This window comes from Nicotiana attenuata, chromosome 2 (genome assembly GCF_001879085.1).
Source record: "Nicotiana attenuata strain UT chromosome 2, NIATTr2, whole genome shotgun sequence".
Taxonomy (NCBI): domain Eukaryota; kingdom Viridiplantae; phylum Streptophyta; class Magnoliopsida; order Solanales; family Solanaceae; genus Nicotiana; species Nicotiana attenuata.
This window is the reverse complement of record NC_031990.1, coordinates 71,553,125-71,578,473: the sequence shown is the minus strand read 5'-3', so window position 1 is coordinate 71,578,473 and position 25,349 is coordinate 71,553,125. Positions and strand designations below refer to the sequence as shown.

Here is a 25,349-nt window from a genome sequence, read left to right as displayed (position 1 = left end):
ATTTAAAAAGATTTCATTTTTTTTTTTTTAAGTTCCAAACAACGGCTCTGTACACAGTCAGGCCCTGGCCCCCGCCCCCTCTCAGTCAATTGTTTTTGAATTGGCTCGCTTGCATCTGTCATTCATATTAACACCCCTTGAAATCACCATCTTTTTTGTCCCAACTTTTGTAACTCACCATTTTCAATTGTAACCCCCCCACCCCCACCCCCACCCCCTCCTCCCCTTTGAGTTTTGACCCTTTGCCTCTTTTCTTTTTCTGGACATTCTTCTCTTCTTTTCCATACCATTTCAGAAGTCTTTCCTTTTCCTTAATTTTAGGGTAAAAAAAGAAAATGGGGAGTTGTCTGAGCAAGAAGTGCTCTAGTACTTGTACTCCTGTTGCAATTTCAAGCACAAATCAAGAAACCAAACCAAATACCCTGCAAGTAGAAAAGAAGAAAGTAGAGGGACAAATAGTGAGAAAAGAAATCTTTGTTATCAAACACAGGATAAGCCATGAAGGGTCTATATGTTCTAAAGGCTCAAAAGATAATGCCAACAACAGTAATGGGGAATCTAGCAAGAAGAATGCTACTATTATTGTACCAGCACGAGTGAGGAGTAGGAGTTCAAGTTGTACAAAGGAAGAAGTTGATGCTATTTTAGTACAATGTGGGAGGCTTAGTAGGAGCTCATCCATTAACAAAGGTCTTTCCTTAGAATCTTGTGATAATACCAAGAACCACAATAGAAGTAGAAGGTACTCTATTTCTAAGAAAAGTTATGATTTTGACAATGAGAATACAAGTGGTGGTAGCAGAAGAGTGAGCAGATCTCCTGGTAGAAGATCTGAATCACCAATTACTGCTAACAATTGTGCTGAGCTTGTTTCTACAGCTTCTATTCAAAGGATTCAAGTGAAGAGAAATGTAGGTGCTGCATCTCCTCGTGCTCGGTCCCGGTCTCCAGCAAGGGTGAGTGCAAAGGTATCAAACGAGAACATGAATTTCCTACACCAGCCTTTGTCCCTTAGCCGCAACAATTCCAGGAAAAGGGAAGATTCTCCTTTCAGTAGAAATCCTCTGAGTGAGATTGGCAGCACTACTGTGGTCACTGAGCATATGCCCTTTCATGCACTCAAGCCTGTCAACAACAATTTCCACCCTCAGGTTGGCTTTTCTATCCTCTGGAAATAATGTTTTAAAGTTTCCAATTTGTAAATTGGCTAATGATTCTAGTAATGTTTCATTTCAAGGTTTTGGCATTAGGCCAATACTGATTTATATCTGCTTCGGGTTTGAGTTTGCTGTTGGATTTTGGCATTTATTGACATGAATATGTTTTTTTCAAATGCAGAAGCTGAATGCAGAACATGTAAGCTATGGCAAAGTCGTTCAGCAAGAAACTGAGAAAATACTTGGCATCAGCAAAGCAACTCTAGATTACGGCCTAACAAATGTTAATGGCAAAGTCAAGGAGCAGCAGCAGCTGGCACAGGAGGCTAAGGCATTGAGAACAGTTACAGCAAATGCTGCAGTGGATGTGGTTGGTTTAGGATTCGAAAGTCTTGTGCCTCAGGGAATGAGAAGAAGCAGGTCTTCGAGGCTATCCCGAGACCTAGACATTAGTCTTGGAGATCAGTCAAAGCCTACTCAATCATATACTGAGTTATTGCTTGAGGACATCCAAAACTTTCATCAAAAGAGCAGCAAGCCTGCATTTTCACTCCCACCTTGTGTAACAAAAGCTTGCTCAATAGTGGAGGCAGTTGCTGACCTTAACTCAAGCACTAGTTCCAGTTTATCCAGCGCTTTCTCTGATGACAGAAGAAGAAACCCCAAAGTTGAGCAACTTAACAAGAATACTGATACTTCTTTAGGAACCACTCCTCAGGGTAAAAAGAGGTTACAGATAAAAGAGCCATATGTGGAATCTGAGGTTGCTCCAAGTGATGACTTAATTAAGTCTCCTATCATACAGAAGTATGTAACCTTTGGAAGGGGAACTGATGGAGGTTATTTTGAAGAGCCAGAATCCTCAGGAAGCAACAGTTCTGTTGGTGGTCAGCGGTGTTGGTTTTCCCCATCCTCCCGAGGACCAAATTCAGCTGATTCAACTGATTCTTGGTCTCCTTCAAAATCTTACAGTAGGCTTCATGTGAATCCACTAGCCTTTCAAACGCATTCAGTATCTGAGTGTGGCCGTGATATGGATGAAGATAAAAGAAGAATGACAGCAAATACGAGGGATTCTGACAACCAACAACGTGGAATAGGTCGCAACAGGACACCTAGAGGACCTCACACAATATCTATGGCAGCTGCTGCTGCTTCAACTTATTAGTTATATGCAGTTTCTTTGAGGATTTATATGTTGCTGTTATGATTGCACCCTTTGCAACATTTTCATTCCAGTGCCTACAGAATCATTTACTAGAAGCAGCTGTATTGCAATTATTCTTTTAAGTTCTCTGACAGGCATAATGGGGGCTAAATAATGGAGTTTCACATTTATACAGATTTCAAACTTGATACTGAGATAAACTTGATGCTGTGGTAGCAGCGAGAATTCTCTACATGAATCTAACAGTATCAAACGCTTTAGTCCTGGACATTTTATCCAAGAAAAGTTTTGTCTACACCTAATGAGTATAATACACATCTTGAAGCTCACGCTTCATGTTATTATGGTATACAGTTGGGTTGGGAAACCACCTCCAAGCAAGTTCCAGCTTGCATATTAACATGTGTGTGCGCTCTTGCAGGGGCTTGATATAATCTTGATATCTTTTCTATACAGTGTATTTCTTTTCTGCGATAGAGTAATTAAGCTGCTGAGGGTTCTTCTCTCTCCAACACAAGGAGGATTACTCATCCCTTGACTATATCATTTGGCATCACTTTTGTAGTTAACCAAGTAAATTGCAGCCACCGTGACAAATGCTCCACCTAGTTGCACGGGTGTGAATGTCTCATCTAGATATAGGAACCTGTATCGGAGTTGAACAAATTAGGCAGATTCAGATAGGCAAAAAGTAGAAACCAAAAAGTGAAGATAGAAACCGAATCAAACATAAACTGCTTTGGACAGTAGTCCCAAAATTTCTTCTTAGAGGCAGTTGAAAGTGATGACCAATTTATTGATTGAGATCAAAATAACTTTCATTGGCTGGTTCAGGAATTTATTTTCTGCTAGGATGCTTACCCAAAAATTGAAGCAAACATTGGAGTTAAAAAGGTAAGGGAGCTGAGCTTTGTCAGGCTACCTGCAACGGATTAGCCTAGTCAAAATTGGCCGTAACTCACAAATAATAAGATGTAATGCATTGTTTGACATTCAGAGACCTGAATCTAACCTCTTGTTGCATTGTAGAAGTAGACGCCATAGCTTATGGCACTTCCAAAGATTGAGGTATAAAGCAAAGCCAACAAGTCAGTTGCTGTTAGCTCCATAGAATTCCCACTAAGGACAGGATCATGATTGAGAATGGAGATAGCCACCAGAGGGAGTCCACCAATAACCATGTGCTGAAATGGAAGTATCTGAAGTTAGCACAGTATTTGAGCATCGAAATCATGGTGTACTGTTCTTTGGGAACCTTCTACTCAAACCATTACATTGTTGCCAGTCATGCAACCATTTATTTTCAATGTTAAAAGATAAGTAACCATTCTAATCTTGAATAAACATCAGCTCATTCCAGAGGAGCAAGAAATAAATATAAGGGTTCAACATTGGCAAGAAAAAAACTTCTGTGTTTAAGAGTGAAGGTCCGCTGAATTTAGTGGGGTCGTCTTCAAATCCTAGCAGCTTCTCTTTTTTTTTTTTTTTTTTTAAGAAATAGTTCAAACAGAGATATATTTCTCTTGGTCCAACAATTATGAGCTGATGCTTTTTCCTTTTAGATTGATGAAAAAAGTTTCCAGTTCACTGTTTTATGTTTGCTCACTGAAATTTTTTTGACTTGGCAAGCGAAATCATTTTGTAAGTAAGAGAATAGCCACACGAGACATTGTCATTAATGGAATTACCAGAATGTTCACAATAAAATTTAGCTGTAAAAGTAGAATTTATTTTTTGCTACCAAGCATCCAAGTGGTTTTGAAGGATCCCACCACTCAGCAACGGTTAGAATCCTGCTTTTACATCCGCAAAACGCCTCCTAACAACACATCCAAGGTTCATGGCCAACCGACACCCTACCCACCCTACAATTTTCAAGTAGAGGACACTTACTCTAAGGATTAAATTGTCTTGGGTTAGATCTGGGTGCTAAGCTTCTGGCTCAGGTGGTGAGATGGGGAGTCAGGGCCTGAGCTTTAATCCATTTAGAATGATATATTCGTTTCATGGGGAGTCCTCATAAGATGATGCACCACCAACATTGAAGGAAAAAGGAATTTTTGCAGAGGTAAAGAACACACATTTCATGAATGGTTAAAAGAAGTTAAAAGTCCATTCCCTTTTGTCGACCTTAACTTTTGGCAGTGGAACGGTGGTGGGATTTAGAAAAGGGCCACAAATATTTTTCTAATACAGAGAAAGGAAGTAAGGAGAAGTTTTTTGTTTTGGATAGGAAACGAGGCAGTTAAGATAACGAAAGCACACTGCTCCAGAAATTCAGCTTGTAAGACAGACATCCAGAATGGTTGACGAATTTGGGGTAGAACATATAAATGCAATGCATAGAATACAAGTGATAGCAGAACTTACACATCCAACAGGAGGCCTCTTGTCAGTAACTTGATAAGGGGTATGACCATCATAGAGCTAACTGGAAAGGTTAAAATTATACTAGTTTGAGTTACTTTTTTATCATGCTAATTTTGGGATTTCTTCCTTCCTGTTTAATCTATGAAGTCAAACAACTGCATTTTGCAACAAATGGAACAAAGACCAATTTTATAGCAGAGTACAGTTTGATGACACAACCACTAGTGCTAGATAGTGACCATGAAAAACCTGATCTAACATTATAAACTTCAAATCAGCAGTGTAGTAATATGACTAACCCATCCAGTAGCCATGATTGGGTCTGAGTATTTAGAAACCCAACGGACCATTACTGTGCCAACAGCCATGCTTTGTGCTGCAAGAAGCATCCACCACTCTCCACTTCCCCATAGTGAAAAGTTGCTATTATCAACCGAAATAGCAGGTACCTGTACAATTAACTCTGTTATTTGAGAGCAGTATTAGTTAGAACCAACAAAAACAAGGAATAGGATTTATGACTACTAAGTGTTCTCCTAAATTAGATATTGAGCCTCCCTCCTTTCTTTTTGTTTATTTTGGCTGGGGCTGGAGCTGGAGGAATAATTAAAAACAAATCTACAGTCATGAATTGTTCTACTTTCAACAGGTGAAATCTAGTACACAGAGAAAAAATAAAAAGAAATATTGCTGCAAACACGTTATAAATCATCTTCTTCCTCTTTGCAGTTAAGAGAGAATTAAAATTACACATACATAAATGTATACATATAAAAAGCAACCTGAACACTCAAGATTCATCTACATATAGCATATAAACGTAGGAAATGGATTCAAAATCTTATAACTACGCTTCTTGGTTCCCTGCAGTACGTGTACGAAGAACAACATAAACTGTACAATCAATATATACTATCAACATCATTGCGTCTTCGGAAACATAACCAGAAACAAAATTGAGCATCTGCAAAATCTAGAATGTGGACACCACTTGAAGTTCAACAGTTAATTTGATGGAAGGTAGAGGAACGAGACTGGCCAATTCACTTCAAGGTGAAGTGTTTATACTACCGTCATGTTGTTTGGTATGACTCGAGGGAAAATAAATCAGATTTACTTCATCCTTTCTACAATTTGAAGAGATTTAACATGCTACGTCTTCATTTTTATTCTCTAACCAAATGGCTTTTACATACTCTCCTCCTAGCCTCCTCTTTCACCCCAACGAAAGAGATGTTTATCTACTTATTTGGAAAAAGAACAAATGTTCGCCTACGTAGTCTCCAGTTTATCGTGAATTCCAACAGAATCATGAATTTGGTAAAATCTCTGCTTAACCTTTTAAATTTCTGATACCCAAAATTTTGTCTTTGGTATCAGATTCTTCACCACTCCTTTTTGACTTATTTAAGGCCCAAACAACTACCTACGAAAGAAGGACCAATCAGTATTCTGTTAATTATCATCCACTGCCTCTAGAGTGAGGATAAGGCCATTCACAATTATTGTGAAAATAAATATAGAGATTAGTAATTTTCTGATAATATTACCTCAAGCAGTAAAAGGCCTACCACCCCGAGCACAAGACCTGCAGCTCCAACAAAACCTATGGACTCACCAAATAACAAAGTTGCAAGCACAGCCACTGTCAGAGGCTGTGAATCTATTATCACCTGAAATCACAATAAAATCTCGTCAAAATTAGGTCAACTTATCATTTGAATATCATCAATTACTTTACTTTTCTTTTAGCTGCATGGATTAGTTCAAGAGAACTGCTAATTGATCCTTTACTTACTCTCGACTCTATGTAATTATTTGGTTACACCACTAAAGCTAACAGTCTATTATTAAACATTATTGAATTTAGAAAGGCCAATCAAATGTTCCAAAAAACATGATGAGTGATGTTAAGGAAAACTCAATGCAGTATTAGAGTAGAAATCGTATATCATTAATTGAAATTCATCAGTAAGAAAAGCCCCATTCAAAAGGTTGAATGCTGGAGCATCAGAATTCTATTCAGTAGGACAGGTATAAAATATAACATTTCTCTGCTATGGTGTTCGTCTTCGTAAATATTGGTTACAACCTCAAAAGGAAAGAATATATACACTAATAAATTCCATATGAGCCTCAACTTGTTTGGAACTGAGGCATAGTTGCTGTTGTTGTACTAAATTCAATATTGGCATAAGACATCAAACTGCAATGAGAAAGTAAAATTCATCTTACACTGCCTAAGCCAGCAGATGTCCTCTGAAGTCCTTCTGCAAGAAATCCCTGTCCACCATATTTATACAATTAATGAGACACATTGCTGGCCCAATGAATAGTACTTTGTGCATCACTGAAAGCTTAACACAATTAACACAGGTAACACGGTAGCAGTGGAATCCGACATCTCATTCCTCCTGGTGGTGAACTAAACCAACAGAGAAAGAAATGCCTAGTTTTTGAAGACTACCTATTCCCCTGTTTGTTATTCCCCATTATCGAGTTCATAAGGCGTTTACAATCATGCTTTATTCTGTAGGACTCGATCCCAAATTATGGGGTCAGCCAATATTAGGACCTATTTCATTCCAATACTGACAAAAAAGTGTTATAAGATTCAGTATTTAATCGCCTATGATTGCTAAACAAAATATTGATCACATACTGAAAGAAAACTACCTGAAAACAAGCAGCATCGACTAGCGCAAAGAGTGTAATAGAAAGCCACGCATTAAATCCAGAGGGGAAATTCCTACCCCTTAAAGCAGCAAAAGCAACCAACATTAAACCAGCTGGAATTAATCTAAATGCTGAAACGAAAAAAGGGCCAGTCTTTGGCAGAACCTCCTTCATTGCCACCATAGCTGTACCCCAAAAGAAGAAAGGCGAAATTAACAATCCCCATTCCCATATTGTCCCAAGCAACTCAATTGACCACACCCCATCATTTTTTTCCACATTTTGAAACGTAAAGTTTGAGTCTTTAGACAATTCATCAGAAGGGTTCACTACACACTCCACGTTTAGCCCTGTGCCTACACATTCTAGTTCTTCTTCTGATGATGATGATTTCTCTTCAACCCCGGATTCAGTGGCCTTTGTTTTCGAGCAGGAAATGAACTTTTTGCTGCGGGAGCTGAGATAGAGATGATTCTTGGAAGAAAGTTTATGTGGGAATGGCGATAGTGGTAGTGGGGTGGATTGAAGAGACCCATTTCGTCTGTGGATAATTAAGTGGTGATGCAGCAAAGTATGAAGTAAAGGGGTGGATTTGCAAAGGGAATTTGTTGGATTAAGGCGAGGAGTACTAGTGAGTGAACAGCATAGAGCACTGGAAGAAGAAGAAGAAGATGAAGGAAATGGAGACCATGCCATTATTTTTTCTCCTTTTGTCTTTATTTTATTTATTCAGATTCTTGCTTTGCAGTTTCCAGGAAAGAATAAAAATCATAAGGAATAAAAAATCATGAATCTAAAAGGAGTGGTGAAATTATGATCTACGAAGGAGCGTGGGGGGAAGTGCACGCATAGCCGATTTTCAAGACCCTCATTTAACGCATAGCCAAAATTTCTAAATTTTTGTATGTTTAGCTGCTTTAAATCAAATTCGAACTCGCGAGTCTGAAGTTTATGACATAGCTTGCCAAAGGTTAATTTAAGTAGCAAAATTTTCACTAAATGATATCTTAAAGGGTGTTTGGATTGACTTTTAAGTTGGTCAAATCAGCTTTTAAGTTTTTTTTTTGTTTTTTTTTTTGCTGTTTGACAAAGTTAAAAGTGCTTAAAATAAGTTAAAATCTGCTTAAAACAAGTCAACAAAAAGTGGCAACCCCAACTTATTGTTTTTTGGCTTAAATATTATTTCTGTTAAAAATCACTTTTTTTAAGTCAATCCAAACGTGCTCTTAATTCTATTTGTCATTTTTCTTCTATTTCACCAATGGTACCAAATTATTATTTATATCATTTTCCTTCATTTCACTATTAACAACTCATTTCCATTTATGCTATTTTTCGTCATTTCACCAATGATACCTCAATTCTATTTATACCATTTAAGCCCGAAGTTAGCTCAAAGTAAATATAGCAATTTTAGAGACTTTAATGTGATAACCCAAAAAGTCATCACTTGTTTTAGAAATAAATTCAGTGTTTCGAGGCCTAAAAACCTCCTTTTTACCTCATCTCGATTAGCGTGCGCAGTCCGACCGCTTAGCCGGGAAGCCATTATATGAAAATCTGTGAAAAATAATGAATGTTGCCTTTAAAATGAATTTAAGTTGACTTCGATCAACATTTTGAGTAAACGGACCCGGATCCGTGTTCCGACGATCCCAGGAGGTCCGTAAGAAAATATGGGACTTGGGCGTATGCCCGAAATCGAATTCCAAGGTCCCTAACCCTAGAAATGAATTTTTAAAGGAAATTATTTTCTAGAAAATACATGAGTTTTTAAAAATGAAATGTGTTTGAAATTTGATGGTATCGGGCCCGTATCTTGGTTCCGGAGCCCGGTACAGGTCCTATATGTGATTTAAGTTGAGTCTGTGAAATTTGGTAAGAAACGGACTTGAAATGACGTGAATCGGACCTTATTTGAGAAAATTAGAAAATTTGATGTTTTTGAGTGATTTCATGATTTTGATGCTAAATTCATAGTTGTTGATGTTATTTTGGTGATTTGAATGCACGAGCGAGTCCGTATGATGTTTTTGGGTTAGTGTGCATGTTTGGTTTGGAGCCCCGAGGGCTCGGGTGAGTTTTGGATAGGCCACGGAGTGAAATTTGGACTTAGGAAATTGCAGGTTTTCAGCTGGTATGATCAGGCCTGCAGGCTTCGGTCAGACTTGTTTGGTCAAAGGTTTACTGAGATTAGCGACCACTGTTGGTCGCTAAAGTGGGACCCACCTACAAAATTTTAATAATTATATTATTATTTTAAAAAAATTATAAAATTTAAATATATATAATTTAAAATTTGCGACCAACGTTGGTCGCTAGTTAAAGGGTAGGTAGATAGCGACCAACTTTGGTCGTTAAAGTGGGACTCAGTTATAAAATTTTAATAATTATATTATTAATTTAAATATTATATAAAATATAAATAAATTTGATTTAAATTGGTCGCTAAATTAAATTCATGTATAATTAGCGACCAAAGTTGGTCTCTATTCAGGTCAACAATGGTCAAAATTAAAAATCACTTTTGTATTTACTATCTAAATAATATAAATGTAAGCCGTTAATACTTTTGTAATACAAGTGATGAATAGTACTACGAAGCGTGCGTGTGTGTCTATATATATATATATATATATATATATATATATATATATATATATATACACACACACACACACACACACACACACATACGCTATACTATGCACTTAAGTATAAGTGCATTAGCTAATATTATATCGAATATAGCTTATATATATATAATATATATACTTACGCTATACTATGCACTAAGTATAAGTGTATTAGGTAATATTATATCGAATATAGCTTATATATATAATATATATAATATATATATATATATATATTTACGCTATACTATGCACTAAGTATAAGTGTATTAGGTAATGTTAGATCGAATATATATACTTACGCTATACTATGCACTAAGTATAAGTGTATTAGGTAATATTATATCGAATATAGCTTATATATATAATATATATATATATACTTACGCTATACTATGCACTAAGTATAAGTGCATTAGCTAATATTATATCGAATATAGCTTATATATATATAATATATATACTTACGCTATACTATGCACTAAGTATAAGTGCATTAGGTAATATTATACCGAATATAGCTTATATTCGGTATTTTGGAAAATAATTTTTGAAAGTTGAATTTGTGTTTGAACATGTATTTTACTTGAAAAAAGAAGAAGACCAAAAACTGGCCCTGACCAATCAAAATTAATCAAAATCCATGAACAAATAATTATCTTTTTCAATTTTTTTGAAAAAAGTAAAAAATTAGAATCTATGTCCAAATGGGAGCAAAGTGAGTCTATTGATTTTTATTTGTGTTGAATCTAACTATTAAATAATCATTGGGATAGATATTAGAAGGTTGGACATCAAATTGCAGAGTCATTTGGATCAATTTTAAAGCAAAAGTGTGTTGGTAAAACTTTTACATGCATGGTAAGTCGTAACGATACGTTATGATCCTCAAGATTTGGCTACCATGATTTGTGACAAAATAAGTTTTGCCAATCAATCGAAAATTCTGATGATAGATCATGATTTTATTACGAAGTTTTGACCGCAAAGCTATTTTTGCAATTTTTTTTTTTAAAATGAGGTTAAAACTTAAATAATGACATTAAAAGCTCATATTTGTGCAAATGACCCCTCACTGGAGCAGTTATGAAGTACTGGGTTAAGGTCCATTGAGAAAGTCTGTTTTATTGAAGTTTTCGAAGTACTTCACTTCAACTTGACCTAACTGGCCTTTAACGTAAGTACTTATTGAAATTTGACGTATTCAACAAATACTGAGGAAGAGGAAGATGTTAATTCAGTTTCGTTTCACATATATAAACCAAGAGGGTCAAATGACAACAAGGGAAAGGTAAAACAAAAGTCAAGAAAAATCCAATATACAGGAGCAATTTATTATAATAAAATTAAATACAAAGTGGTATGAATAGAAATGACGTATAAACATATCATCAGTATTGTAACAAGCTAGACAAAAAAATACAATCCATAATCCTCCACCTGATTATTGTCGATTAAAAAAAAAAAAATAGAACAAAATAGTGGTGGAATATTATCAAGAATGAAACAATTAAAACCTAAACCGAACCTTACACTTATTATCCCTAATACGAATAATATTATCCTGAGACAAGCTATCCACGTTTAGTCTACACTTCAACAAAAACTTCCACTTCGTGAGCTTCAATTTTCCCAGCTTGATCCTTATTGGAACCTTAACTCGAAGATTCAATGGAATAATTCCACTCTGTTGATCCACCTGTAATGACTGCAACAAATTGGTAGCATTCTCTGTTTGCCCTGTCATTTTCACGTTAAGTACAGTGGTATTTCTATGGCCTTGATAAAACTTTGGCAATGACCCTTCACATAAATTTGTGCCTTTGTACCATACACTCAAATGACTTCCATTTTCGTAGTAAATTCCGATTTTCTTGTTGGGATTTCTTGCAGTGATGTTCACGTTAAAAGTTGCGGACAAGCTCATGTCGTTGTTGATGTTGAATTGTGTAATTCTCATGCTGTCGACTGAGTACTTTGGTATTTTTGGTTGGAAGACAAAGTAAATTATGGCTGCTAAAATACCTAGGAGTATGATCACTAGGAAAAATAGGCAACAGGACCAACACAAGCATTTTTTGCAGCAGCTTCGCTTTTTTGGTTGTGAATATGGGGTTAATGACCTTCTCAACGGTGGCTGCTGCCGTTCAGGGTCGCCGTTCTCCGACCGGGAAGAGCCACGTGGCACCAACGGAGCCGTGGGTTTGGGTAGCACTTCCTGCTCCGGCTCTGGTGCCGGAGCCGGATAAATTTTTTGGTGATCTGCCATGGAAAAGAAAATGTTATAACAAGATTAAGAACAGGGGTGCATGTGAACAACGAGAGCAAAATGTTATACAAAAGGAATTTCTTGGACCAAGATTTTTTTTTTGTATATATAGGGACTTTGAAGAGTTAGAGAGATTATTTGAGCGTTGAAAAAGTGACAATAAAATACAAACTATAGTGGGCATGTAAATGGACTATGTGATGTTTTCAAGCTTCCTTAATTTGACTTTTTGTGTAAGAGGTTGAATCTGAACAAACGTGTTTTTCCGTTTGGGAGTGTGCACGTACCTGAATGGGTCAATGTTACCCAATTACTTTTGCGTATTATTTCATGTAGTAAAGGGAGAAATTTAAAAATAGCCAGATTTACAAGTGGCCGTTCAAAAATAGCCCAGTTTCAAAAGTAATAAAAATTTAGCCACTTTTCATGTAAAGATAAATCTGAGCGAAAACACTGTTCAAAACCCGGAAAATACGCCAGTATATTATGCTGGAGTTCCAGCATAAGTATACTTGAACTCCAGCATATTATACTGGAGTTCCAGGATAAGTACGCTGGAACTCCAGCATAATATGATGGAGTTCCAACATAAGTACACTAGAACTCCAGCATAATATACTAGAGTTCCAGCAAAGTATACCGGTCCAGTATAATATGCTGGAAATTCATACGCAAGTGCTCGAATCTCCAGTATATTACGCCAGAACTTTCCGTGTGTTGGAGTTCCAGCATAATATGCTGGAAGTTCATACACAGGTGCACCGAACTCCAGTATATTATGCTGGACCGGTCTCTGTTGCAGCAAAATATTGGCTATTTTTCATTGACTTGGTAAACGCTGACTATTTTTGAATGACCAGTTCGAAAACTGGCTAGACCGTGCTATTTTTACTATAGTAAAAGCTTATGTTGAGGATTACCCAATTTCTTGGCGCGTTAATACTTTAGGGTCCAAAAGTACGGCTTTAGTGCGTTCCTTATTCGCTCGTTTTGGTAAGTATGCAGTTTTCCAAGTGAGGGATCCTCTTTACCACCCAAGATGATGGTCTTAATAAAAAATTTCGAATTCGAGCGATGAGAATAAATAAAATCTTATATCGAATGTTCTTCTTTAAGCGGATATTAAATGGCACTAAACTAAATTTGTAGGGACTCTAATGAGTGGGAAACCAAAAAAGAAAAAAATATCTGGACAATTAATCTCCAAACTTTGGACGGTTTGAATTTGAATACCTTTCATGGTTGAATTATATGCACAACCTTGCAATATGAACAAAATGTTGCCTGGTATTTCATACATGTTTCTTTTTGTTTTTCCTGTTTGTTAAAGGGGCCAAATTAAAGAGTTTTTACTTTTGAGCAGAAATTGGAAAGATGACATTCACTTCCTATCATAATTCAGTTTTGGTTTTGTTGAGGGAGCTGGAGGGTGATTACTGCGACAATTTCTCTCAATTTTTAGATTCAAAACTCTTGTAATAGTCAAACAGCTAAAACCTCTATATAAAACTAACCAAATTTAGAAACTTCAAAAATTAACAAATTATTTTGTTTTTTTTGGCCAAATGTTGTAAGGGTCTTTCCAAGAAAGATTTTTTTAAAAATATCAGACAAATGTGAAAATAAGTCAGTTGACCATCCAGGTTTCATGTTAAGTATGTTACACATGTACACGCCACGGCAAGAAAAAGCAAACTCTTCTTTATTCCATTTCCACCATTGCTTCTGCAATAAAATATGGTTTAATTCTTAGGTAGCACCAAAAATAACAAAATTCAGACAAGTTAAGCTTAGAAACAGACTTTTAGGAAGCTTCCTTAATACAACTGAAACTTTAAGGCAATATGTCAACGGCATGTATTGACGATATATTTCTGTGTGATCTTTTGGTGCTTTTGAATACCAAATCCTCTTGACTTTAGGTGCCTTTAGTAGGCACGCAGAACATTGGTATGGAAATTGCTGAAGTAACAGGGATTTGAATTACTTCATTTTTAGTCAAAGAAGTGAACATTCTTATGCCACATGCATAGGGGCGGAGGTAGAAGCCCGGTACAGATTCGGTCGAACCAATAGATTTTGATCAAACACTATATTTATGTTAAGAAATTAATCAAATAAGTATATATTTTAAATTTATAAACCAATTATTAGCACTTTAAGTCATCATTCTAAAATTTAGAACCTATAAAATAAAATTCTTATCTCCGCGTCTGTACTTGCACTAGGTGTTTGTATTCTGAAAAAGTAAAGGTAACTATAGTAATTATTATATGAAATAATATAATTCATCAAGACACAAGTTATATGAAATGACACAATTCATCAAACCAAACTGCATAATTCATTATCGCCCTTCCCGAAATTAGCATCCAACTCTATATATATCAATGTCGAACGATTTAGCACAACCACCCCTAGCTCGATCATTTCCACATACAAAAGACATCTCTTCAAATATACCAATCTTCTTGTTGCTGAATTTTTCATAAATAGGACAATGGAATGTGATCGGTTTCAAATTCAATTAGACTGAAATATACAATCAATCAAGCTGCTGCAAATAGTAAATCACAGTGGGCTATATTCAGCCTTAGAAACTGTATATTTCAATTAGAAACTATTTAGATGCATTGGCCACTGAGTACATATGGATATATTTAGGCACAGAACAGTGATTGCAATTTTGTGAAATCTGTCCAACTCCAACACACTAGTGATTGCAATTTTGTGAAATCTGTCCAACTCCAACACACTAGTAGAATCACTCTTTGCCTCACTTGTTTCGTTGGAATTACATTATGAGGAGTGGCGACTCTATGCAACTGTACTTAATAATTCACCTTATTGTTGCCATTGACTCAGTCACGAGCAATAACAATGAACATAAAGACAGTAGACAAGACAACCAGAAAAAGAAATTACAACGATAGCCAAATGCTCACAAACCTGTTGAATAACCTCCTATGCAAGAGCACCTGGTTCTATAATCCGAAAACCAAGAACAGAAGTGATCCATGAGAACTTGCTCTTCTCTTCTCTGGTTTTATCCATCTAGGTTACAGCTCAAACAGCATTCCAGCAACATCTTATAGCTGCAACAGTAATGATATTAAAATAGGAAAGAAGTGAACGATAAGAAAAGACCTAGGTAGACAATACCTTCTGATATCGAAATTTTCTTTCTGTCTTCAGCCTGACGATGGGCTGGACTAGACTTTCCAATGTTCTGTCAGCCTGTCACTGATGCTAGCAGACTGTCCGAGGCTTATTTCGATCAAGCTTGGATCAGCTTTAGCACACCGCACACAGAGTGCGCCTCATTTACGCCGTCCAAAACTTTTTGGATCCGCTCAGACGGCAGGCAGAAAAATTACTTACTCCCTCCGTTTCAAAAAGAATGAACCTATTTGAGTGGGTACTGAGTTTAAGAAAGAATATAAGACTTTTGAAACTTGTGGTCTAAAACAGTCCAAAGATACTTGTGTGGCTATAGATCATCTCATTAAGGGAAAGTTTAAAGTTACATTATTTCCAAATTTATAAAGTTGTCATTCTTTCTAAACGGACTAAAAAGGAAATATGTTCATTCTTTTGAAACGGAGCAAGTATTTGTTGATTTGCTATAATAAATATACTCAACAACTAATCAAAAGCACAACATTTTATAATGGTTAAAAGTGACAGGTTGTTTCATGTTAAACTCAAGTCAAATCCATGCATGCCTTCTCCTTTTGCAGAGCACGAATGTGAGATTGGTATTCGGCGAGCTTTCTCATGACAAGTCGTACTCTTTCAGCTTCAAAGAAGGCCTCAAAGCATTGACGATATTAGAATACCCAGAAAACTCATAAGTTATCTCATCAATTTATGATATAATATCTGCACAACTTTCATATTTCTTAACTTTTAAATCATCTTCAAGTGGTGGATTGATTCCAGTTGCCCCTTCAATGATGCTGACTTCTTCTATGGTTGTATCGATTGAGTTGAAAACGCACGGTTTTGAAGGATTGTTACTCGAACTGCTGCAAAAATATTTATAGAGTGCAGATGGATAGAAGACTAGATTTAGCTCCACATGAAATCATATTAGGAACACAAGCATCAGATTAAAGCATGAGAAGAGCAGATTAGGGGTTCAAGAGTCTAGCCCTTGTATTCTAGATTAATAATTTGTACGTATTAAATAAATTTCTTAAGACAAATGTAGAGTTTGGACCAAAGTTACTGGGTTCGGCCGAACCCGCACATTGGTCTCTAGCTTCGCCACTGGAGAAGAGAAATGCATAAAGGGTCTAAAACAACATAGAATTAAACAATTGTGAGATCAAGCATACACTATTGCGCCCTAGTGTATCTCAGTTCCAGGAATTCAAATAACCATCTCATGCTCATAGGAAATCGACTGAACTAACAATCTTAGGTAAACACAGCATATATATTCTCACATTGATGAATTTGAATATAGGGTCATTTGAATGATAAAAAAGAAAAGTTAAGGGCATGGAATCAAAACACAGATGAGAGAAAGATATCTGATGAAGCAGACTTTCTTGAATCTTTCTAGTGATTTATATAGTTTAAAGTTAAGGTTAAACATTTTTAGGTGGATAGTAACGAACATAAAGAGACTATTTACACCTTCAAGTGAAAAATAAGTCACCTTGTTCCATGATTTATAACCAAATGGTCCCTCAAGTTAATCTGCCTATTATATGTCTTCCCAAAAGAGCTCCTTCAATTCAGTAACCCTACCCTTGTTCTCCCAATTCCTTCTCTTCACCAAACCTCTCTGTTATGCTAAGTTCAAAACATTACCAAGATCTGCGAAAAAGTAAGGAAGTTACAAGCACGAAAAACAAATGCATTGGCATTTTTTAGGATGGATCTCATTCAGGAGTACCAGAGGAATGGCTTTGAAAGCTCCAAGCATCTCAAAAGGTTAGCAAGAAACAGATAATGGCACGGAATAAAGCTTCACAAAGAACAAATCATTGACAGTTTCTACAGGTGGACAGCCAAATTGATCACTTTTTTACAGACCAGCTTCAGGGAGTGATCGATTCAACCACACTTATACAAATACTCAAGAAACAAGCTCATAGTAGTAAAAGCAGCCACTATCGAATTTCAATACCCACATCAAACACACAGATTTGTTTGTATCGGCAAACAACCTTTTACCCAGCACCAAATATAACAGAAGAAGTAGAAACTGAGAAAGCAAGGCTATGAACGAAGAATACTTTCGCTGCCTCCAACTTTGCCAGCAACAGCAGGTGCACCTCCAAATGGTCTATAAGTCGGGACCTGGAATTGCTCAATGTTTTTCCCGTAATTAAGCCCCAATTATCTCAGTATATTGAGCATTGCATGCTCAAGCTCCACCTGATGCAGCTTATTATGCATTATCTTGGGCTACATTAAGGAAGTGGGGAAGTTGAGTTTGTGTTCCAGTTATGGCCTTTGTTGAACAAATCTGATTACTTTATGCATTTTTTCCTCCTCTTTTTTTTATTTCCTTATTTTGTGTCTCCTTTGAGTCTTTGATCCAACTTCACTCTGTTTTTCCTCTCTTTCATTGAAGGACATTATGGCAACAATAACATACTGATATGCAATTTTGTATTGTATGACTACAGTACAAAACAACTCTAACATTTTACAGTCAGGACTGAAATTTGTTTGCATTTGTCGTACCATTTTCTCTTCTATGTCCAATTCTTTTAAGAGACGTCCCCAAAGGCATTATAATGAAAATAACTAATTAGCACGCTATTAGAAATTTCCAGAAAAACAGCAGAAACAAACATAGAGAATAAGGATATAAGGCTACTAGTTTACTAATATGACATATACCATGGGTCAGTATCACATTGACTAAGACCAACAATTGTAAGAAGTTTGCTACTATCTACATTCTACAGTCCTAAAACTGTAAAATACCCGAAAATCTTCATACTATTAACAAATTCTCAAACTATAAGCTGTGAGAGAGATAGTTACATTTCATTGTCATCCTCAGCATAACAAATACTGAGATCGTCCAAACAACTAAACTCACCTAAAAGAGATCCATAGTTATCAATGATTGGTAAGCGTAGTTGGAGTGAAAATTTGATTGCCCTATCACCTGAAGTTGGACCCATTGCCCCATCCACAAATCTTCATCCTCTTGACCTACACGCTTCTCCCCTGCAGTAGAATCAGTTGGCATATTGCTTTGCAGCTCAACCTTTTCTGAGATCTGAAAATCCAATTTCTTAGGAGGATTAGCATGGAAAGCTTCTTCGGTAGGGCCTAGGGTCCCCAATGAATTTTTTGTTATACTAGGATCTAGTTGTTCAGTTTTTTCTGTATTTAAGCACCATTTTCAGTTCTGAATATTAATTTCCACCAGCAAATATTATCTCTTCTTCTTGCCTTTATTTCCTCTTTTTTCTTAAAGTTGCAGTACAACTGAGAAAAACTCCAACACATAGAGAATAAGGATATAAGGGCTACTTGTTTACCAATATAACATATACCATTTGTCAATATCATATTTACTAAGACCAACAATTGCAAGAATTTTGCACATTACAGCTATCTACATTCTACAAGAGTCCTAAAACTGTAAAATACCCGAAAATCTTCATGCTATTAACAAATTCTCAAACTATAAGCTAGGAGAGACATAGTTACATTTCATTGTTGTCCACAGTTTCAACAAATACTGAGATCATCCAAACAACTGAACTCACCTAAAAGAGATCCATAGTTATCAATGATTGGTAAGCCCAGTCGTAGTGACAATTTGACAGTCCTATCACCTGGAAGTTGGACCCACTGCCCCATCCACAAATCTTCATCCTCTTGACCTGCATGCTTCTCCCCTGCAGTAGAATCAGTTGGCATATGGCTTTGCAGCTCGACTTTTTCTGAGCTCTGAAAATCCAATTTCTTAGACGGATTAGCATGGAAAGCTTCTTCAGTAGGGCCTAGAGTCGCCAACAAATTATTTGTCATACTAATGGGGCTTGTAATTTCGGTCGTATATTTTCCTGATTTTCCCTTTCGAAACCTCATGGAGTGGATTATTTCATGAAAATCAATCCCCTGGTCACTTCCTCCATCCAACGAATTTGATATTGGAACATCAATTTCTGAGGACGAGGATCCACCAGCTGATTCAGGCTGCAATCCTTCACGATTTACAGCTTCATGTCCTAGCTTGACATTGACTAATTTCTTTTTTCCATCCTGCTTCTCCCTTGCACTAGACGTTAGCTTACTGCATTGCTGCTTTGCCTTGAGTTGTTTCTGAAACTCGAGCTTCTTAGATTGATAAGCCTGGGAAGCCTCTTCAGCAGTACCATAAGTCCCTAACCAAAATTTTCTCTTACTAATGGGGTTTCTAATCTCAGAAGTATAATTCCCTGAATTTCTCTTGCGAACCCCAATGAAGTGTGTTGTTTCGGGAGAATTGCTTCTTCCACTTCTACTTACACCAGCAGTATTTAAGGACTGATCATTAGCCAGAGGAGATAATTCTCCACCAGATGAATCAGGCTGAAGTTGTTCACAATTCTTTGATTCGCCACCTTGTTTTCCCTGGTTTAATTTCTCAAACCCACATTTCTTGGAGAAATAAGCCTTGGAAGCCTCTTGAGCACTGCTAAAGGTGCCCAACCAAACCCGTTTTTTCTTAATCAGGTCTCTAATTACAGCAGCGTACTTACGGTTTTTTCTTTTTCGAACCCCAGTAAACATGGTTTCGGAAGAATTGCTTCTTGCATTTCTACTTACTCCAGCAGTGTTTAAGGCTTGATCATAAGCCACAGGAGTTAATTCTCCACCAGATGAATCAGGCTGAAGTTGTTCAAAACTTTTTGATTCACCGCCTTGTTTTCCCTGGTTTAAATTCTCAAACTCACATTTCTTGGAGAAATAAGCCTTGGAAGCCTCTTGAACAGTGCTAAAGGTGCCCAACCAAGCCCCTTTTTTCTTAATCGGATCTCTAATTACACCAGCATACTTACCATTTCTTCTATTTCGAACCCCAGTAGATATTATTTCGGGAGAATTGCTTCTTGCATTTCTACTTGAATCAGCAGTATTTACGGATTGATCATTAGCCAGAGGAGATAATTCTGCACCAGATGAATCAGGCTGAAATTGTTCACAATTCTTTGATTCGCCACCTTGTTTTCCCTGGTTTAGTTTCTCAAACTCACATTGAGAGCAACGCTAAATGAACCCAACCAAACTCGTTTTTTCTTAATTGGGTCTCTAATTACAGCGGCATACTTACCGTTTTTTCTCTTCCAAACCCCAGGAAATTGTGTCTCATCATGCAAACCAAAAACTATACTGTCCATGTGATATTTGTGATCGTGTAGGAAGAAAAAACAGTGGGAGGTTGTTTACCTTTTTGTCAACAAAAAAACTCGGAGAAACCAAGCTCCGGCTGCACTGGCTTCTTCTTCTTTGTCCTCCGCTTGTCGTCCATCAGTTTCCATGGAGATTATGTAAAATGGTTATGCATTGAAATGAAAGGATGTCTTGCTGATGAGATGAAAAGGGGGGAAATGGGGTTTGTTTGGCCACTGAGCTCTTCGTGGTCTCTCTCTCTCTCTACAGTTCGGACTGCAGAGTAGTACAGTGGACTGCTATTCGCGCTTGTTAACAGGCCACAACCGCCACATGACGCGTGTTACATTTTTGTTTCTCTATTCCATCTTTGCTTTGTCAAATAAACGCCACTTCACTCTATTAACAAATCTTAGCAAAAATATACCCGCTTTGTTATGAAACAATAAAAGAAGAAGAATATATAGTATTGCAGAGAAAAGTAGAGGAACACAATTCTTATTGATTTGGGATGAATTACAATGGAAATAGAAGCCTTTATTTATAGGGAGAGGGTGACTTAGCCACCAAGCAATGAACCCTAGAATCTCTCTAACTATAGACATTCACCATAAATACAATTCTATTTATAACACACCCCCTTGAATGTCTATTCAATAGATAATGTGCCTCGTTAAAACCTTAACTAAAATAAAACCCAGTGGGAAAAAAATTCTAGAGAAGGAAAAAGAGTACACATGTTTAGAAATACGCCTTTTGGTTGCCTCGTTAAAAACCTTGCAAGGAAAACCCAGTGGAACAAAACCTTGTAAGGAAAAAAGAGTACAACGCGTATTAACTCCCCCTGATGAGAGCATCAATTCACATCCTTAAGCATTTGCATTCCAATCTTGTGCACCATCTTCAAAAGATCTTTGGTAGATATTTGATAAGCAAATCAGCCATATTAACTTGAATGAGTATATTGCACCTTGAAATCATCATTCTTGATAGAGATGGATTGTCTTCATATAATGTCGTGGAATGGCTCTTCAATATCTCCATAGAGATTCTCGCTATCATATTATCATGCTTATAATTATAGCAAGATACATATATGCACAAATTGCGCTGAGGATGTGGTACTTCAAGATCAAGAATTGTATATGCTTCAAGCAATTTAAATCCTTCAGGGATTATCATATAAGTATAGTCAAATAAGCCATATAAATAGACTTTAGATTTGCATCAAGTTTTCATGTCATGCCAGACATATAAGATATCGAAAACTGATTGCACATACCATTGACTTTATGTCTTTCATAAGAAACAAAATTCTACTTGAATTGTTTCTCCAGACTTAAGATCCTCATATATATTTAGCGATATTATCGATGTCGTCGACAAATATTTTATATCGGTTCCAAGCTCCTTATTTTCATATAGACATAACATAGAGATCTCTTCATTCATATATTCAGGTACCTGAATCTCTCATGAGATTTTATGAAGTGTTATGTCATGTGATCTTCTAGATCACTTGCCTCCTTATTATGATCCTTTTGATCATTTGCTCATCTTCTTTATCAAGAAGTTTATTTGAAACCGATTTGTCTATATGCTTTAAGCGTACCATAGACTTTGTCCTTCTAGGACTTAATAGGAGCATTTGCAACGAGAATATAGTTACTTTCTTTGGGTCAGCAAATTCGTTTGGCATGCTTTGCAATATATTGCAAATGAATTATCTTTTTATGAACTTCAAGTTCATATTATCTTATTCGAGGATCGAGATGTATAAATAATAATTCATTCCATGTAACTTTTTCTCAACTGTTTATCATGTCTCCCCCTCATGTTAGAAAAACTAACTTGTTTCCTCAACTTTGAGAACCCATCTTTGTGCCTTATGGTGTTAATCATAATATACACCGCACATCAATAATAATAAGATGAAATTATTTGGTTCCTGACCCTGAACCACTTGTGAGGGGAGAAAATAATATACTTTCGTATATAACGTATATCAAACTGATATATATAACTTTGTTCTCATAAGCAATAGTTTAGCTATTAAGTGGAGGCACTCAATAAATTATTTTGCTAAACCAACTGTGATGTAAACCAACTTATCAAGAAGAACTATCTTGAATAAAAAATCTGGAAATTATGCTCTATATTAAATTATTGAGCAAGTTATCTCGCAAACACCAGGTTGCGGGTCAATAATAATTGCACATGTAACCATCTCATAGATGCATTTTATGTGGTATACATGGCAGGTGAATGGGCCTATATTCACCTTTGATATTTCCAGCATTCATGGGATTCAATCCCAATTTTAATTGGTCTATTAATTAATGAGAACAAGCAATGTAAGAGAATTCGTAAAGAACTTTCTAGTTCTTTAATATTTACCCATGTGAATTCTCGTTTATTTTTGCACATCATGCTTAAATTAATATGGCTAAACCAATTATGCCAACTGAATAAATTATCAATATTGATAAACTTCGGATTTACACCATGATGTGTGCAATTATCAATAAACTCCAAGTTTATTATGATATGGGTTTTTATATCAATAAATATCCACTTCATTGTGGTATTCTTTTGTTTATGTAGTACAAATTGGAGAATAAAACGGGTAGCTTTTCACATGCATATTACCCCGCTACAAGTTGTAGTAATTGAAGATATTAAATCTTTCCTTTATTTATAGTCTCAATATAACCAACCGTTTTAGTTATACTTTGGAAACTGAATAAGTTTCTTTGAGACTTAATACAACACAACACCTTATTGGTAATCAATTGTGTTTCTCCAAAATAGTATAATTGGCTCTTGCAGAGTTCTCAATTAATTTTGTACTATCACCTATTCATCAACATCCATATGGTGAATATCCTTTTTAAGGAGAAAGTTATACCATTATAGTCATGCTCAAAATTATATGCAAGATCTGTTTCTTGCATTACCGTTGTCTTTTAACAATCACAATGCCAAAATATTTTGGCGTACAATAGGTACGTGACCAATGACCATTCATTCCATAATAATGACATTATTTTCTTATATCATCTCAAACCTTCTTTTAGAGGTGAGTGCGGTATATTCACTACCACTAACACGCTCATATTCTTTGAAGAATGAATATGTATTCATAAATCAGATGTTGTCACATTCACATCATGAATGGACCATAATCATCTATATGTGCTTTACAAAATCTCATGTCAAATCGATGACAAATATTTTTCACAGAGTGAAAGATTATTTTGAGAATCCTTATTGTTCTCATTACCACAAATGATGACGATTATAATTTTGTCTATTGCCACGTCCATATCCATTGATACATTCATAGTAATAATTTTGTCTTCTTTCAGACTTATCACATACTGCTATCACATTCTTTTAAGGGAATGAGAATGGAGCAAATTCAATGGGACGGGTATTCAATTCTTTGCCCACAATCATACATGAATTTGATCATGGCGAGGCATAGAAATTTTAGCACTTCAGGTGGTTATAATTTCTTACAAACTCCATTAGAGTTATAATCAAACTTTCTTTTCTTTGCTTGTATTTAAAATCAAATTATAGAATAAAAGAGAAAAATAAGGTAAAATACTTACCTTAAATCCAGAATTTAATCATGAAGGAAGTTCATGGAATAATTGACAATCATTATGCTCAATCTTAAAGCTTCTACTCAATTGGTTAGAGTCTCGTGCTGATAACGTGTTATGAAACAATAAAAGAAGAAGAATATAGAGTATTGCAGAGAAAAGTAAAGGGAGAGAATTCTTATTGATTTGGGATGAATTATAATGGGAATAGAAGCCTCTATTTATAGGGAGAGGGTGACTTAGCCACCAAACAATGAACCCTAGAATCTCTCTAACTATAGATATTCACCATAAATACATGTGACGACCCAAAGGGTCATCACCGGACTTCTTCCTATTTGCGTGCTTCCGAGGCCTTGAAAATCTCGCTTTTAGTTGCCTCGATTTGCGTGCGCAGTCCGGCGCGCGAAGCCGGAAAGCTTTTATGTTGAAATATGTGAACTTTGTGAAAATTTTGAAGAATTTTGATATTAATATTACTAAAGTTGACTTTGGTCAACATTTTTGGTAAACGGACCCGGACCCGTGATTTGGCGGTCCCGGAGGGTCCGTAGAAAAATATGAGACTCGGGCGTATGCCCCGAGTCGAATTTCGAGGTCGAGAGCCCGAGAAATGAATTTTTCTGTGAAATTATTTTTCTGAAATTCTTAAGGAAAATGAAAATCAAAATTGATTAAAAGACCATGGTATCGGGCTCGTATTTTGGTTCCGACGCCCGATACAAGTCTTAAGTAGGTGTTAAGCGCTTTCTGTAAAGTTTGGTCGAAATCGGATGTCATTTGACGTGTTTCGGACCTAAATATCTAAAGTTAGAAGTTTAAGAAGTTTTAAATGAAAATGATGATTTTGAGGCTTGATTCATGGATTTTGATGTTGTTTTGGCGATTTGATCACTCAAGTAAGTTCGTAGGATGTTATTGAGTTAGTGTGTGTGATTGGTTAGGAGCCCCGAGGGCTCGGGAGTGAATTGGAGGTGGTTCGGGGTGATTTTACACTTAGAAATATAGCAGGTTTTCCTTCAGCTGTTGCAGGCCAGGTTTGTTCTTCGCATTCGCGGTCGCCCTTACGCGATCGCGATGCTGGCCGGGTCCCCTTCTTCGCGTTCG

General features: G+C 36.3%; 4 protein-coding genes across 6 annotated transcripts; 1 reads left to right on the top strand and 3 right to left on the bottom strand.

Moving 5' to 3' along the window:
- On the top strand, window positions 256-2,360 carry LOC109212371 (uncharacterized protein At1g65710-like). The gene is made up of 2 exons (XM_019376013.1): window positions 256-1,151; window positions 1,339-2,360. The coding sequence occupies exons 1-2, from the start codon at window positions 336-338 to the stop codon at window positions 2,323-2,325; spliced, it is 1,803 nt and encodes a 600-aa protein (XP_019231558.1). The 5' UTR covers window positions 256-335; the 3' UTR covers window positions 2,326-2,360.
- LOC109212380 (WAT1-related protein At3g02690, chloroplastic) lies at window positions 2,485-8,223 on the bottom strand. Its single transcript, XM_019376025.1, has 7 exons — window positions 7,372-8,223; window positions 6,931-6,978; window positions 6,246-6,368; window positions 4,995-5,144; window positions 3,338-3,509; window positions 3,187-3,247; window positions 2,485-2,971 (listed from the first exon to the last, which is right to left on the bottom strand). The coding sequence occupies exons 1-7, from the start codon at window positions 8,065-8,067 to the stop codon at window positions 2,869-2,871; spliced, it is 1,353 nt and encodes a 450-aa protein (XP_019231570.1). The 5' UTR covers window positions 8,068-8,223; the 3' UTR covers window positions 2,485-2,868.
- On the bottom strand, window positions 11,311-12,388 carry LOC109212364 (NDR1/HIN1-Like protein 3-like). The gene has a single exon (XM_019376000.1). It carries the CDS (start codon window positions 12,274-12,276, stop codon window positions 11,518-11,520), a length of 759 nt encoding a protein of 252 aa, XP_019231545.1. The 5' UTR covers window positions 12,277-12,388; the 3' UTR covers window positions 11,311-11,517.
- LOC109212345 (ethylene-responsive transcription factor RAP2-12-like) lies at window positions 14,979-20,905 on the bottom strand. 3 transcript variants are annotated; one of them, XM_019375987.1, is made up of 5 exons: window positions 19,023-20,905; window positions 18,344-18,526; window positions 16,943-17,103; window positions 15,439-16,304; window positions 14,979-15,371 (listed from the first exon to the last, which is right to left on the bottom strand). In XM_019375987.1, the coding sequence occupies exons 1-2, from the start codon at window positions 20,029-20,031 to the stop codon at window positions 18,510-18,512; spliced, it is 1,026 nt and encodes a 341-aa protein (XP_019231532.1). In that variant the 5' UTR covers window positions 20,032-20,905; the 3' UTR covers window positions 14,979-15,371; window positions 15,439-16,304; window positions 16,943-17,103; window positions 18,344-18,509. The 3 variants fall into 3 exon arrangements, with proteins under 3 accessions (XP_019231532.1, XP_019231537.1, XP_019231526.1); XM_019375992.1 differs by having other exon boundaries at window positions 18,413-18,526; XM_019375981.1 differs by lacking the exon at window positions 18,344-18,526.

Coding starts and splice junctions, on each gene's coding strand:
- LOC109212371 (XM_019376013.1), top strand. CDS start 336: ATGGGGAGTTGTCTGAGCAAGAAGTGCTCTAGTACTTGTACTCCTGTT. Junction 1,152..1,338: donor ACAACAATTTCCACCCTCAG/GTTGGCTTTTCT, acceptor TTTCAAATGCAG/AAGCTGAATGCAGAACATGT.
- LOC109212380 (XM_019376025.1), bottom strand. CDS start 8,067: ATGGCATGGTCTCCATTTCCTTCATCTTCTTCTTCTTCTTCCAGTGCT. Junction 6,979..7,371: donor TCGATGCTGCTTGTTTTCAG/GTAGTTTTCTTT, acceptor TATGGTGGACAG/GGATTTCTTGCAGAAGGACT. Junction 5,145..6,245: donor TAGGCCTTTTACTGCTTGAG/GTAATATTATCA, acceptor TTAATTGTACAG/GTACCTGCTATTTCGGTTGA.
- LOC109212364 (XM_019376000.1), bottom strand. CDS start 12,276: ATGGCAGATCACCAAAAAATTTATCCGGCTCCGGCACCAGAGCCGGAG.
- LOC109212345 (XM_019375981.1), bottom strand. CDS start 20,031: ATGTTTACTGGGGTTCGAAAAAGAAAAAACCGTAAGTACGCTGCTGTA. Junction 17,104..19,022: donor TAACTATGGATCTCTTTTAG/GTGAGTTCAGTT, acceptor ACTTTTTCGCAG/ATCTTGGTAATGTTTTGAAC.